This window comes from Thermobia domestica, chromosome 16, assembly GCF_964235325.1.
Source record: "Thermobia domestica chromosome 16, izTheDome1.hap1.1, whole genome shotgun sequence".
NCBI classification, from domain to species: domain Eukaryota; kingdom Metazoa; phylum Arthropoda; class Insecta; order Zygentoma; family Lepismatidae; genus Thermobia; species Thermobia domestica.
Window position 1 is genome coordinate 156,530,883 of NC_137469.1, and position 14,592 is coordinate 156,545,474.

General features: G+C 35.7%; 1 protein-coding gene across 2 annotated transcripts in view; it reads left to right on the forward strand.

Moving 5' to 3' along the window:
• LOC145673477 (uncharacterized) overlaps positions 1-14,592 on the forward strand; it is a 493,254-nt gene that overhangs the window by 464,679 nt on the left and 13,983 nt on the right. For both annotated transcript variants that reach the window (XM_081743210.1, XM_081743209.1), the window contains exons 8-9: positions 5,919-6,108; positions 11,339-11,460. In XM_081743210.1, the coding sequence (XP_081599336.1) occupies positions 5,919-6,108; positions 11,339-11,460 (312 nt within the window). The remainder of the gene's footprint in view (positions 1-5,918; positions 6,109-11,338; positions 11,461-14,592) is intronic.

Genomic DNA, 14,592 nt, shown 5'->3' on the forward strand with positions numbered 1-14,592 from the left:
TCAATTGTATCTATCTTCTTCACTAAGGCAAATAGATACATGTATAACAAAGATGAACGAAGACTTGAGTAACTTGGATAATTGGTCAGCAGATAATTGTTTGATTATAAATCCAGTCAAACCAAAGTCAATTTTAATTACTTCCAAACGTGCGACTACGTTAATAGATGTTTCACTTGTTCCCAATATAACTTTAGACAGCGTAAATATTCCCTACCCTTTCTCTGTGAAAAATCTTGGCAAATATATAATTTAATAAATTAACACATCATGGAAGAAGGTTTTTGGAGTTCTTCATTCTTTCAGTCAAAAACTTTTTCACCAATGCAGTTGAAAAGACTCTTGTTCAAACGATAGTGGTACGTGTGACACTAATTTAACTGACGCTGATATACATTTACAAAACCGTTTGCAGCGGGTACAAAATGCTGCATACGTTTTATTTTTACTTTAAAATTCTCTGATCACGTAACGCCATTCTTGGAAAAGCTACAATGGCTGAAGATGCAGCAACGGCGTAAATTGTACTCGGTTGTACTGCTCTATAAAACTTTTACAGAACCTTCTTACCTCATAAAACACCATTTTTTAAGTGATTATTGTGACATGGACACAAGATCATTTTTTAACGACCAGCTTGCAATTCATCTTCATAGATTTACTTATTTCTCGAAATCATACATACTTATCATGATTTGTCGTAAATGCTTTGCCAACCTTGATACGTGAGTCTAGCTCTGTAGCGTATTTTCAAAGAGCAGTTTACAATTTATTGTTATCGAAGCAGGGTTGAATGGACACAGAGACAGAAGAACCAATAAAGAACCTCGTCGTAAGGATATAAAACTTAACATTTATTACATATTGTAACACGTATGTATGCATTGTTTTAGTGTGGCCCTATAATATTTGTGTTGTGTATGTGTGTGTAAGTGAGCACTTGTTTTCTTCCTTGTAATTTATTTTTACTTTTTTTGTTACTTTAAACTATAACTTTGAATTTTGTATCATATTTAGGTGGTTGATAAGGCTTCATATATAGCGTTAACCTCGACATGTAAAACAAATCGAAATAAATCAATAATAAATAAATAAAATAATTTCGTCCAATTTGCGGACTCAATTATAAAAAGGGATAGCAACAGCAGAAAGAGAAGAAGAGAAAAGCATCCATCATTAGAATCAAAAAGTCACCAAGATTTTTAGAACATAACAAATGCTTGACATATCCTTTGCAGGCACGGCAGACGTTCATCTGTAATCCAGTTTTATGTTGGACTGACCAATCTGTTTGTTTAGCAGCACAAAGCCTACTATTTTGAGTTTGTACGATGATCATTGAATCATCCCTTTGGAATCTTTCTGACACATTCAAGCACGTCAATAGCTATCTTTGACGTGTAAACACCGTAACATTGCTACTACTGGTGAAGAAAACACATAATTACTGCGCAACGCAATGCAATGTGCTCTTATCCTACGAATAATGACATTTAATGACGTGTTTCTCTTACAAGTTGGTGTTTTTGTCTTGGTTATTTTCTTTTGAGTCTGAAAAGCCCATAAGAAGTTATAATACATCACTCTATTCTCCTGGTAAGACTAACAAGTAGACCTCATCACTTCGCCGTTGCGTTAGCAAAAGGAAACAACTACTGTCCTAGAGTAGGGCTGAATATAAGATATTGACAAAAATTTTAGCTGCTAATGAACACTAGAAATATGGGAAAACGAAATAGAAACATGAATGTGGGAAAGCCATCTACAATATAATTTGATAGTTGCAAGACCGATATTTTTTCGAAATAGATGGAGGAACAATAGTTATGACTTCAACTATGTAAATAAAATTAGGAGGAATGTTTGTATAGCATTCCGGATCATGACCGCCATCTTGAAATCCACCATATTGGATCGACGTTAACTTTTTCAAATGGGAAGAGGGCCATGTAAGGTATCAAGCAACAATGATTTATTCCACCCAATCTCATACACTAATTAGTTTGTCCATATCTAGAACTGTTTACAACTTACAGTTCTTTGAATGTTGAAAAATTCATTGTTTGTGGCAGATAAGAGATAACTACAGTGGCAATGAACATAGCTCTAGAGACAGCATTCTAACAGAACAAAATTACGGCAATGCAAGAAATGCAGGCCCTCAGCATTCATAAAGTGATTCTGACCTCGCCAATTCGTGTGCGTTTGTACATTCAAACTGAAACTATAAGCAGTAGGGGCAGCACGATGAAGAGAATAGCAACATTGGCTGCCAACGTCATTCCTGGTCGTAACAGCTACGGTATAAGGTAGGAGCTTACGTGCATCGTGTACCAGTTTACAGCGACAAACTCTTTTGTAAGAAGACAAGTGCAGGAAATATTTATTCTCACTGTCAGTTCTACCCGTGAACTCGGAATTGTTTGAGAAATAGCTATTTCATTTATTGTATTGTGTCTGTAATTCTACGAGGTGCGTGCGTGTATGTGTTAGGAAGAGTGTGTGCAGGCAACAAATATGGACTAAAAAACGACACGACATAGCGTTAAATAAGGCAAACGTTGTCATGTACCTCTTGCAGCAGTTGCAGACATTACGGTTCAAGCACAAAGCAACTAATATATCAGAACAGGAAAGAGCAATCGCAGATGACATAATTGGATTCCTAGCGGATGAAGAACTGGAATTCGAAATGGAATATACTCTGGATGTTCTAGAGGAGGCACATCATGAGATAAACTATCAAGAAGATAGAATGGAAGCGGAAGGGGGTAATCACACAACAGATTCCGAAGATGCCGACAGAACACCAAATGTCCAAGAAACGCGACCATCACCAGCGAAACGCAAGAAAGGCGCTTCACTCTCAGTTGAGAAGACGAAACAAATTATTAACTACAAGACACAACATCCAAACCACATTAAAAAGACAATATGTAACCGATTTTGCATTAGCGAGTGGACCTACGATCGTGTTGTTAAGAAAAAAATAAAAGACTATCACGCGAAGACAAGAGTTCCCTTTTACGGAAGACATTGTACGTGCAGTTTATCCATGCACGTGAAGTACTTTTGAAACGGTATCAGACAGTGATCTTCAGCGAATGGCATGCCACATTGAGCGTGATATTGAGTATGAACAGTTTAAAGCCTCGGAGTCCTGGCTACTGAACTTCAAACGACATTATAATATCGGGCTACGGAAAGTGGCAACCTTTAAAACACTTCATCATGAGCGCCAGCCACACCTAATGAAGACTGCTGAAGACTACGTTAATGGCATCAAACAGACGTTGCCTAATTTTGAGTTTAAATATGTCTGTAATGCTGAACAAAGTTGTTTTCAATTTGAAATGCATCGCCCGAAAACTTTGGATATAAAAGGCAAAAGGAAAATTGAGGCCCTTGCAATAAATGTAAATGCTGTGACACATTCCTACCCAAACATGCCTTTAATTAATTTAAAGGAAGAGTTAGTTGGTAAGCTGTTCATTGTTCTCCAGGAAAAGAACGGAATATTGTCTATTACATTGCAGACTGGATTTAATAAGTTAGTGCAGAAACTTGGCAATATATATGTGACAGCATCAACATCTGGTAAAATGGGATTACATGAACTGCGAGAATGGTATGTGAATTGCTATTGGCCGAATGCAGGTAGCAGGAATTTACTTATGGTGGATAGCTGGGCATTATGAAGAGGTGCGACGTACAACAGCTTCACCTGGGAAATCAGTGGAAGTGCGACAAATTCCAAAAGGTACCACCGGCATAATTCAACCTTTGGATGTATTTTTTTATACAATACAAAACATATTGGCGCACCATATGTGATTATGCAATAAAGGACCAAAATTTCCATTCAAAACTGCATGACAGAGATACTATTGTCACTCTACATTCCCTTGTGTACAATCAATTTCAGTCTCCTCGCTTCACATGAATGATTCAATATGCAGTTTGTAAATCAGGATATATTAATGATCCGATCGAATGTTTCGAGGTGCCGAAGAAGTATGCTTTTAATATTCCCGGCATTAACTTTTGTGATATTTGTAAACCTTTATTTTTATTAAATGTTCATGGTGCTCTGCAAAATTCTGTTTTGACCATTTTATGAATGCTGAGGACTTGCATTTCTCGCATTGCCGTAACTTTGTCCTGCAAGAATGCTATCTCTGGAGCTATGTTCATTGTCACTATAGTTATCTGTTGTCTGCTACAAGCAACGAATTTTTCAACATTCAAAGGACTGTAAGTTGTAAACCGTTCTAGATATGAACAAACTAATTAGTGTATGAGATTGGGTGGAATAAATCATTGTTGCTTGATACCTCACATGGCCCTCTTTCCATTTGAAAAAGTTGACGTGGATCCAATATGGCGGATTTCAATATGGCGGCCGTGATCTGAAATGCCATACTAACATCCCTCCTAACTCGATTTACATAGTCGAAGTCATAACTATTGTTCCTCCATCTATTTTGAAAAAATATTGGTCTTGCAACTATCAAATTATATTGTAGATGGCTTTCCCACATTCATGTTTCTATTTCGTTTTCCCATATTTCTAGTGCTCATTAGCAGCTAAAATTTTTGTCAATATCTTATATTCAAACCTACTCTAGGACAGTAGTTGTTTCCTTTTGCTAACGCAACGGCGAAGTGATGAGGTCTACTTGTAAGGACATATATCCAAAATTCAACAGGTTTCGGAGTGCTAAGCAAGGACATTAGCTATCCAGCTACGTCAGATTTTTGAAAAGTATAATAGTAAACTTCTGGCGTCAAAATTGAGTCAAGATGGGATTTAGTTGAATCGACATTACTTGCTGAGGGATTCATAGCGATATATAAAATTAGATGCCGAACTTCAGCAATCATGTAACAAGCACATTCATTTTCTGAAACAACCCGTCGCTCTTCTTGACTATGTTTAAAATTCATTATTATTATTATTATTATTATTATTTTAATGAAATGTTTCCGTTCATCTATTTGTCCAAAATCAGAAGTTGGTGAACGCGAAACTGAAAACCAATTTTGCAATCTATTTTCTTCACTTTAACATAGAGGTCCGCACTGGCTCAGGTCGAGCCCACGGGCCGGATTCGGGCCAACAAAGCATATATTACTTCGGGCCCGGGCAGTAAATTTTTAAATATACAACCATATTTTTCGAGCCTTTCTGGGCCTAACTTTGTAAATATACTATACAGCGATATTTATTGGACTATTCTTTCTGAAGAACTTTTAAAACACAACTGCAAAATTAAACCTGTTATTGCTGCAAATAAAGATGCAATTTTGCGTTAATTATTAAGTTTCTGTAATTCGGGCTCATTTGATTATCGCATGAGCTCGGGCCAAGCTCGGGCCTAAATGCTAAAACATATTTCGGACTCGGGTCGGGTCTCACATTATAAATTTACGGGCCGGGCCAGGCCCGGGCAATAAATTTCGGCCCGTGCAGATCTCTACTTTAACATTCCTTAACCTTACTGTATGATAACGGTAAGTTCCGCAATCTCACATAAGTTTTCTTAAAGTGGAAAAAGATATAAATTGAAGTAAACTATTTTGAATTTGGTTTTAGTTTTCTCCTTCCAACTGCAGACTTAATTATATTATAATACAATATTGCTTAATGATATGCAATATTCATCTGTGTTGTAAAGCAACCCTTGTTTGATCCTACATCACGTAAATATCCACTGAAGAAAATCGTCTACGTGACTTATCTCTGGATTATTCGATTTCCTTGTATTATCTTCATTCCTCCTTTATTTTGTAGCATTTATAATATATTTTAGTCTTTAGAATGTAACCAAAGAATGTTAAATATTTTATGCGTGTATTATAATAGTAAAACATCCTGATTTCACGTAATGAATTGTACCATTTTGAATGTATTTCAGGAATCAAAATGTTATCTTCTGGAAAGTGCTACCGTGTCCCGTTAGTTGGCCTGAAAGTGATACCTGTGTTTCAGTCAATTTCTCTGTATCTTTGATGACAAAAACTAATGAATACCAAATGATGAAACCTCATCTTGAGAAAATGTGGGAATTATACAATACGAACATAACGCAATCAGTAAATATGAACGTTAGTATTAAATTATTTCTTTCTGTTATTATTTAGATGACATATCTCTTTTTAAATAATGATTATTACCTTACAGAGTGAGAACTTACTTAAAAAGCACTTACAACTGAATGAGACTTCTTCCATTCGATTACGTACTAAAATTCATACATTCGTATGTAGCAAATGTATAACTACTTTTTAGCTAAGACTTTGATGTTACTTTTAACACCAAGGCCATATGCTGCTTGTATCTAGAGTTAAGTTTAGGGTCCTCACAACACAATGCTCCACTGCCAATATATCCGCCGTACTAAATGGAACAATGATCATTTAGCAAGAGAAGTGTTTTTTTTTTTTTTTTTTTTAGTTCTTACAATTTATATGGTTTACCCAACATTGTTAGGGTCGTCAAGTCTAGGAGGCTTAGGTGGGTGGGTCATGTAGCTAAAATGGAAGAAAGTAGAAACGCTTTCAAAGTCTTGACTGGAAGACCAATCGGAAAACGACCATTAGGAAGACCTAGGCGCAGATGGGAGGACAATATTAAGATGGATCTCGCAGAGATTGGCATACAAAGTATAAACTGGATGCAGTTAGCTAAGGATAGAAGTCAGTGGAGAGCCTTTGTGAACGCGGCATTGAACCTCCGGGTTCCATAGGCCATAGAGTGAGTGAGTTAGTTAGTTTAGTTCTTTCAATAATGATATTTGCGTTTGGACTATGGAGTTTTCCCGATAAAAAATTACAATGAAACACTGAACGAAATTGTTGTTAAATTATACCCTATACCCACCATGTTGAATGATAGGTGATCAATGATAAAATTAGATTACAGCATAAATACGAGTGGGCGCAATGGTGTTTGTAATAAGTTGAGGAAAATTTGTAAAAAAGAAGAAGAAGAAGAAGAAAAACTTCTACACCCTGTTTAGACTAATAGCGCCAAGTGTGGCGATAATAATAAGTAAATTGCGAGCTGTATCGAGAGGGAATGGTCATCAAACCGATCATCAGCCACTTTTAGACTGGTCATCAAACCGATGTATTCAAAATTCTGAATTATACTAACTAGGGAAGTACATGAAGTGGTACGCGGGAATCTGCATGTGTTATATATCGTTAGAAAGGTCACGCAGAGTATACTTCACATGTGAAATATCTCGCTTGAGTGGGGCCTGTAGGGGGCGCGGCGGCCATTTAAAGATCAGAACAAGGTTCGCTCCGAAACACCAGAAAACGTGGATAAAATAAGAAGCTATGGCGTAATTGTTTTGAGACGTGGTATATATAGGTTTGAGAAGTAGCTAAATACGAATCTGACACCAAATGTTTACAAATCAAAATGGCGGATCCAACATGGCGGATCCAACATGGCGGACACAAATTAAAAAGAAACATGCTATGAATCTGAAATCAGGTATATGGAGATATTCGACGTCGCTGTGTAGAATCGGATGCTAAAAGTGTAAAATTCAGTATGGCGGACAAAATGTAAAACACTGCTGGAACTGAAAGCAGGTAGGTAGAGGCCTTAGCGAATTCAATGTTAAAAGTGCAAAGTGCAATATGACGCATCTAATATGATGGACAAAAGGTGCAAAAGTACAAAATAGACATATGAGTATCGAGACGAGCCTGGGCTCCGTCTCGATCCTCTCGATTTGGAAAAGCACACAAGATCGAAATTATTCTCGTTATCAGTACCACCCCTACTACGGAGAGTGAACATTTATCATACATATTGCTTACAAGTGTACATGACATAATGTGAAACCGGGAAGACAGTTATGGAAGCATAACGATATTTTAAACGCTTACTTTTCGCTGTCATTGTTCGAATTTTCAGATGGTATATGAAAATAATTGCAACATACCCTACAGAGGCCATTCAATCGAGATATTACACATGTGAAGAGTAGTCGATGCAGCTTTTCAACGATATATAAAACATACCGATCTCTGCGTATCTCTCCGGCGACGGGGGAAGGAGTTGGTAGTAAAATAATTATTGCCTATGATTGCAATCTGTTCATATCATAAAACTTTCATGTGCACTACAAAACCTGCCCTGCATTCTGTGCCTCAATGTTGGCATGATTGCATAGCAAAACACGTTCCCTGTTTATTGTAAAACATCATCTACTTGCCCCCTTATGCACTGTAGGTATTTTTCTACTACATGTGTAAGAATGATATATACCCGTTCTGTACATATCTTTTTTGCATTTTGCGTCCGCCACATTCGATCCGTCATATTGCATTTTGTACGTTAACATTGAATTCGTATTAAGCGACCACGAAAACCTCTATCTACCTGCTTTCAGTTCCATAGCAGTATTTTACGTTTTGTCCGCCATTTTGAATTTTACACTTTTAGCATCCGATTCATACACAGCGACGTCGAATATCTCCATATACCTGACTTTAGACTCATAGCATGTTTCTTTGTAATTTGTGTTTGCCATGTTGGATCCGCCATTTTGATTTGTAAACATTTGGTGTCAGATTCGTATTTAGCTACCTTTCAAACTTATATATACCACGTCTCAAAACAATTACTTCATAGCTTCTTATTTTATCCACGTTTTTTGGTGTTTCGGAGCGAGCCTTGTTCTGATCTTTAAATGGCCGCCACGCTCCCTACAGTCCCCATTCAAGCGAGATATTTCACATGTGAAGTATACTCGGTGTGACCTTTCTAACGATATATAACACATGCAGATCCCCGCGTACCACTTCATGTACTTCCCTAGTAAGTGAACAAATTGTATACTGTGTAAAAGTTATTGTAATCGTTATTGTGTGTTATATATGAATAATATTATAAAGTTGAGTGAAATACGATTGTATTCTGATCTTTTAGTTATTGAGTAAAGAATATTTCGAAATCTGTCATAACAAGTTGAATGTGGTATGTTGCAAGTCACCTGTTCTTTAGTAAGCTCGCTTTTGTATTTACTATTCAATATTGATATTCAAGTATTTTGTACAGTATTGAGAATAATATTCTATAGTTTGTTTGTGAATTGAGTATATGTATGTTTTTGGAAATATTTCTGATTATATTATATAGATTTCGAAAGCATTGTGGAAACACTATCATTTTCCTCATTCGAAACTCCCAAGTAATAATCAAATAGTAAGATTGAAAGTATAATAATTCCTTTTCAAGTATTTGCTTTCTTGAAGTTATTTTTAGGATATACATGTATAAGATGTTTGTGCAGTATCGATCAGTTTTCAAACTCATTATTACTTGATAAGAAAACGGCCTTTTTAAAAGGGATTAAATAGGGAGAGGTGCTATGTAGTTACGCCCTGCCGGAAAACAACGGGTTAGGTATTCTAAATTTTATTTAGACATCTTAACACACGTTACATGTTATGCACTTTTCTGTCGCATTTCAAGCTAGAGTCTCCATTTCTTAGCTCAACTTTTGACTTAGAAACCGTCGTTATACACGGTACTCCAACGGTGTAACAGTAGACACCTCTCATATGGTGAGATTTTTCAGTAAGTTTACAAAATGTTGCTGTTATAACATTGTTGCTACTTTAAAATGAAGCCGTAACACAAGAGATGCAGTTGAAATTCAAATAAAGATTATTATTAATAAAATAATCCTAATTATTGGCAGGTTCCTTGCCGTAACTGAGAACCTTCCATGCTCCACGGTCTTCCGCTAACCTCTTCGTTTCCATGTACGACTTTTCTTTTTCATTTTCCACTCCACCCCATCTAATTCTTTCCATTCTTCTCCACACCCATATTTCGAAAACTTCCACTAGTTTTTCATCATTTTGCGTAATGTCCATACAGTACAATTCTCCACACGAAGCATTTTATGAGCATTATCCTTAACTCTTTATCCAGGGTCTTACAAAATAGTATTTTCTTCCTCCTAAAGGCTTCTTTGGTCATTCCCATCTTTGTTTTTATTTCATGTTTGCACTTCATATCATCACTATCGAAAACTAGTCACTTTTCTTACCTCCTTCTTCTATATTTGACACCGACTCCTTCGCTCCAATCACCATAGCTTTTGTCTTTGTAACATTAATTTTCATCCCATATTCTTCTCAACCCTTACCCAAGTTTTCTAACATCTTATTGATTTTCTTTTCAGATTCTGCAACAAGCACCATATCATCTGCAAACCAAATACACCTAATCATTCTACCATCTTTGTCACTATCTCTTCTAGATAGATAGATAGATTGTATTGTTGGCATTGTATTGTATTGTATTGTATTGTTGGGAGAGACAACATCCCTATCAGAGACGGATCCAGGACGGACTCCTGGGGGGGGGGGCGGTGGGTTGGAATACTGCTACTTAGAGCTACTTTTAAGATGTCCAAACTCTAGGATGGGTTTTATTTATATATATAAAATAAGAAAGTTTCCTCTTCTGCGGGGGGGGGGCGATCGCCACCCTTGGATCCGCCACTGATCCTTATCGAGATCCCTTTCCAATTACACTCTCCTCTGTCATTTCCTTCCCTATTCTAAATAACAATAAAATAACGGTCAATAATAATCACCATAATAAATTGTCTATTTAATATTTAAATCGCATTACTCGATAAATTGTAAACATTACCATTTTCTCGGCTTCGATTCCCAGTAGAAGCTTACGTAATATGAATTCCGCATCCGCATTAAGTTGTAAATCGACGTTAAACTTCAAGACGAAAGAAGAAATCGGTCTCTCCAAAGTTATAATTACTTCTCCTCAACATAATTTACGTATTTGTGCTTAAAAGTTATTTTACTACAATAATTATATTCTGTAGGGATGCTTCGTTGCTGTTGCAGGAAGTTCAAATCATGAGTCTGAATGCTAACATAATAACAGCTATTATTAATTAGACACGATTACTTTAGAATATTACATTTGCTTTTACAATTTAAGAATATCTTATTTTTACTAAAGCTTTTAAATCTAAGTCTAAAACTAAACTAAGTGAAGTAATATAGTTCAGAGAAAACATACTAGGACTATGTATTTGTTCAATTGTCTTACAGAATTAGGTATGAAAGAAGATATTATGTAGCGTGAACTAATATGTAATATTTACTAATTGTTAAAAACTATAAAAATTGGTATTTAATCTTCCTACAAACTTCATTATTTCAAATGTATTGGTTATTGTTTACTTTAAAGCATATTACAATGATTCAAATTTGGCCATAATGAAAAGAAAATGTCTACAGAATATTGGTATCTTCTTTATTCTGTTTATAGATGTATGTTTACCCTGAAGATGAATTCAAGTGGTGGTTGGGTGGAGCCTTTGGCACTCTGGCATTTATCCTGCTTGTATTGATAATTGTCTGGCGCTTACGAATAGACAAACCTTATGACAAGTAAGTACATCTTATCTCATGATGTTGTGTTCCACCTACCAATAAAACAGAAATACATTTTAGCATATGAAAATGTTCGATCGATCGATTTTTTAAATTTTGCCAAGTCAAGATCAGGTAAAGATAATATTTGGAAGGCTTGAAAACTACATAATTATTTCTAAGTTCACTCACTTTCTCATCAAATCTTAGTTTTGTGAATTTATCACTTTTTGCCTGACATATACAATGCTCCTCATAAATACGGTGATTTATTTCTATCGTGATTTTCTATTGTGAGCTGGAATTGGAGTTTAATCCATTCACAACTAAGGAACATATTTGTCACATTTCTTTAAACTGTCCTAAAATTATGCTGGATTATTTAAAACGTTTCAATTTCCGTGTGTTGGGTGATAACTATCTAGTTAAAGATACCATACAGTAACTATCTAAATGAGCTTAAATATAAATTAATCTATAAGCCCTACTAATATAATAAAATAATGTGTGTCTGTCTGTAACCAGCTTTTTGCATTGAAAGAAGTGACCTAGAACCAACAAATTTTGTATTCATATAGAGCTTGATCAGATCTATTTTTTTTTTTTTCGATTTTCGGCTCGGGGGGTCAGGTTTGGGTCGGGGGCTGAAAATATGCGAAAATATATACACGTTCCTTACAGTTTCTGATAATGTCGTGCGTATATGCAACCCCTATTACCTCACGGTTGTGTGAGCTTATATAACAGCAGAGGATAAATACCAGAGAATCGAGTAAGGACTTTTCTTCTCTTTTAGTTAACGTTGTGAATCAAGACCCGAGAGCGACGGGCACTTACAACTAGTATAAATATATATTTCTCTATAATCGTTTTGCAATAAACCTCTGATGTATTTTATTTAGTAGTTACATATGCATTTATGAAGTGCAGCTAGATAGGAAACACTATTATTGGCATAAACAAACATTACCATTGGTTCTGTATATAGAGGTAGAAAAGTAAGCAAACTTATCATAGATAGAACTGCTTATCTTTACAAATAATATGTGTGTGTACTGCTGGTAATATCCATGTCATTGTTAGGAGTATGTATGTGGCCGTTAGGTGATCATAAACAATAATAAAGACAATCTGGTAGTTAACAGTGTATTTTTCTCATATAGGACCTATAGAGTGTGCAAATAAATAGTCATTTCTAGCAGAATACAAGCTGTGAATTACTGTTGTTAAACGACCTAAATGTCCTTCATTCTCTTCTACACTCTATGCTGGTAAAGGCAATTTGAAAAACAAAAATAAAGGTTGGTTAAGTTTAGTACTGATAAAATTAATCGAATAATAGATACTAGAATAATTCTCTGCCAGTATTCTAACTAACTAACTCTATGGCCTATGAAACCCGGAGGTTCAATGCCGCGTTCACAAAAGCTCTCCACTGACTTCTATTCTTAGCTAACTGCATCCAGTTTCTACTTAGTATTCCAATCTCTGCGAGATCCATCTTAATATTGTCCTCCCATCTGCGCCGAGATCTTCCTAACGGTCGTTTTCCGATTGGTCTTCCAGTCAAGACTTTGAAAGCGTTTCTACTTTCTTCCATTTTAGCTACATGACCCGCCCACCTAAGCCTCCTAGACTTAACGACCCTAACAATGTTGGGTAAACCATATAAATTATGTAGTTCCTCGTTATGAAGTTTCCGCCATTCCCCATTCCCGCTCCTCTTGGGTCCGAATATTCGTCTCAGGATCTTGTTCTCAAATACTTTCAGTCTATGTTCTTCCCTCAGAGTAAGTGACCATGTTTCGCAGCCATACAGAACAACAGACATAATTATCGTTTTGTATATTTTAAGTTTCAAATTCCTCGATAGAATTCGCGACGACAAGAGATTTTGAACCGAATAGTAACACGAATTCCCTGCTTTTAGTCGACATTTAATTTCTTAGTGCATATGATTTTCCTCTGTTAATATTGATCCTAGATATTTGAAACTATCCACTTTATCAAAAGTATTATTTAATATTTTAACGCATCCATAATTTGCTGTATTCCTGTCCCGACGCACTTCCATGAATTTAGTTTTCTCTGCATTTACTTCTAAACCCATGTCCCTGCAAGCGTTTAATAAGATCTCTGCATTTCTTTCTATTGTTCTTCTATCATCCCCTATTAAATTTACATCATCGGCATATGCCATAACCTGGTGAATACCGTTCAACTCTAGGCCCTGCTTGCTATCTTTGATTTTCCTTATGGCGTATTCTAGAACGAAGTTAAATAATAATGGCGACAACGCATCTCCTTGTTTCAGGTCATTTTCGACGTGAAAGCTCGTGGACAAAAATTTTCCTACCCGGACTTTACTTTGGGATTCATTTAAACATTTCTTAATTAATCTAATTAGCTTTCTCGGTATTCCAAGTTCTGTAAGAACGTTGTATAATGTTTCTCTCCTAACCAAGTCGTACGCCTTTCTAAAATCAATAAATCAATAAAATCAATAAAATCTGCCAGTATACGGATAGCCAAATATTATTCATTTTCAACATTTGAACAATTCTTAGAATAAGTATTCGACATTTGAATAATATTCGAATTCCTTATCCGAAAAGTTGTACAAATATTCTAATTTTAACAGTATTAGCTAAGTCGATTCAATAGAAGAATGTTATATGCATGTTTGTCACATGTAAATGCCAACATGTGATTGATCCTCACTTCTACATCTTTTTAAGCAGAAAAAAAAATCAAGAACACTGAAATCTGCAATTTAACTCTCGGATATTTATTATATTGTTTAACTTCGGATTCCCAACAGGGGTACAGGTGTACCCCAATACGAATTTTTGCAATTAGGAATATCCTTATTTGTGGTATCGATAATATTTGTATGTTAGTTTATGTTGTGTAACGTTCCTCTTTGAGCGTTACATTTTCTCAAAGAGAATATTTGCGGAAATGTTCAATCAGCTCTCAGCTAATATTATTTCTTTTTATTTTCTCAATTCTCGACTCTCATGAAGGATTCAAGATGGTCGACAATTGGACTAGTGCGTGTAGATGTAGTATGCTATTTCTCTTTGTACGTCTATGGTTTGCGTTGAGCGGCTTTGAGAGTAGCTCAGATCGTTTGAAATAAATTTAAAT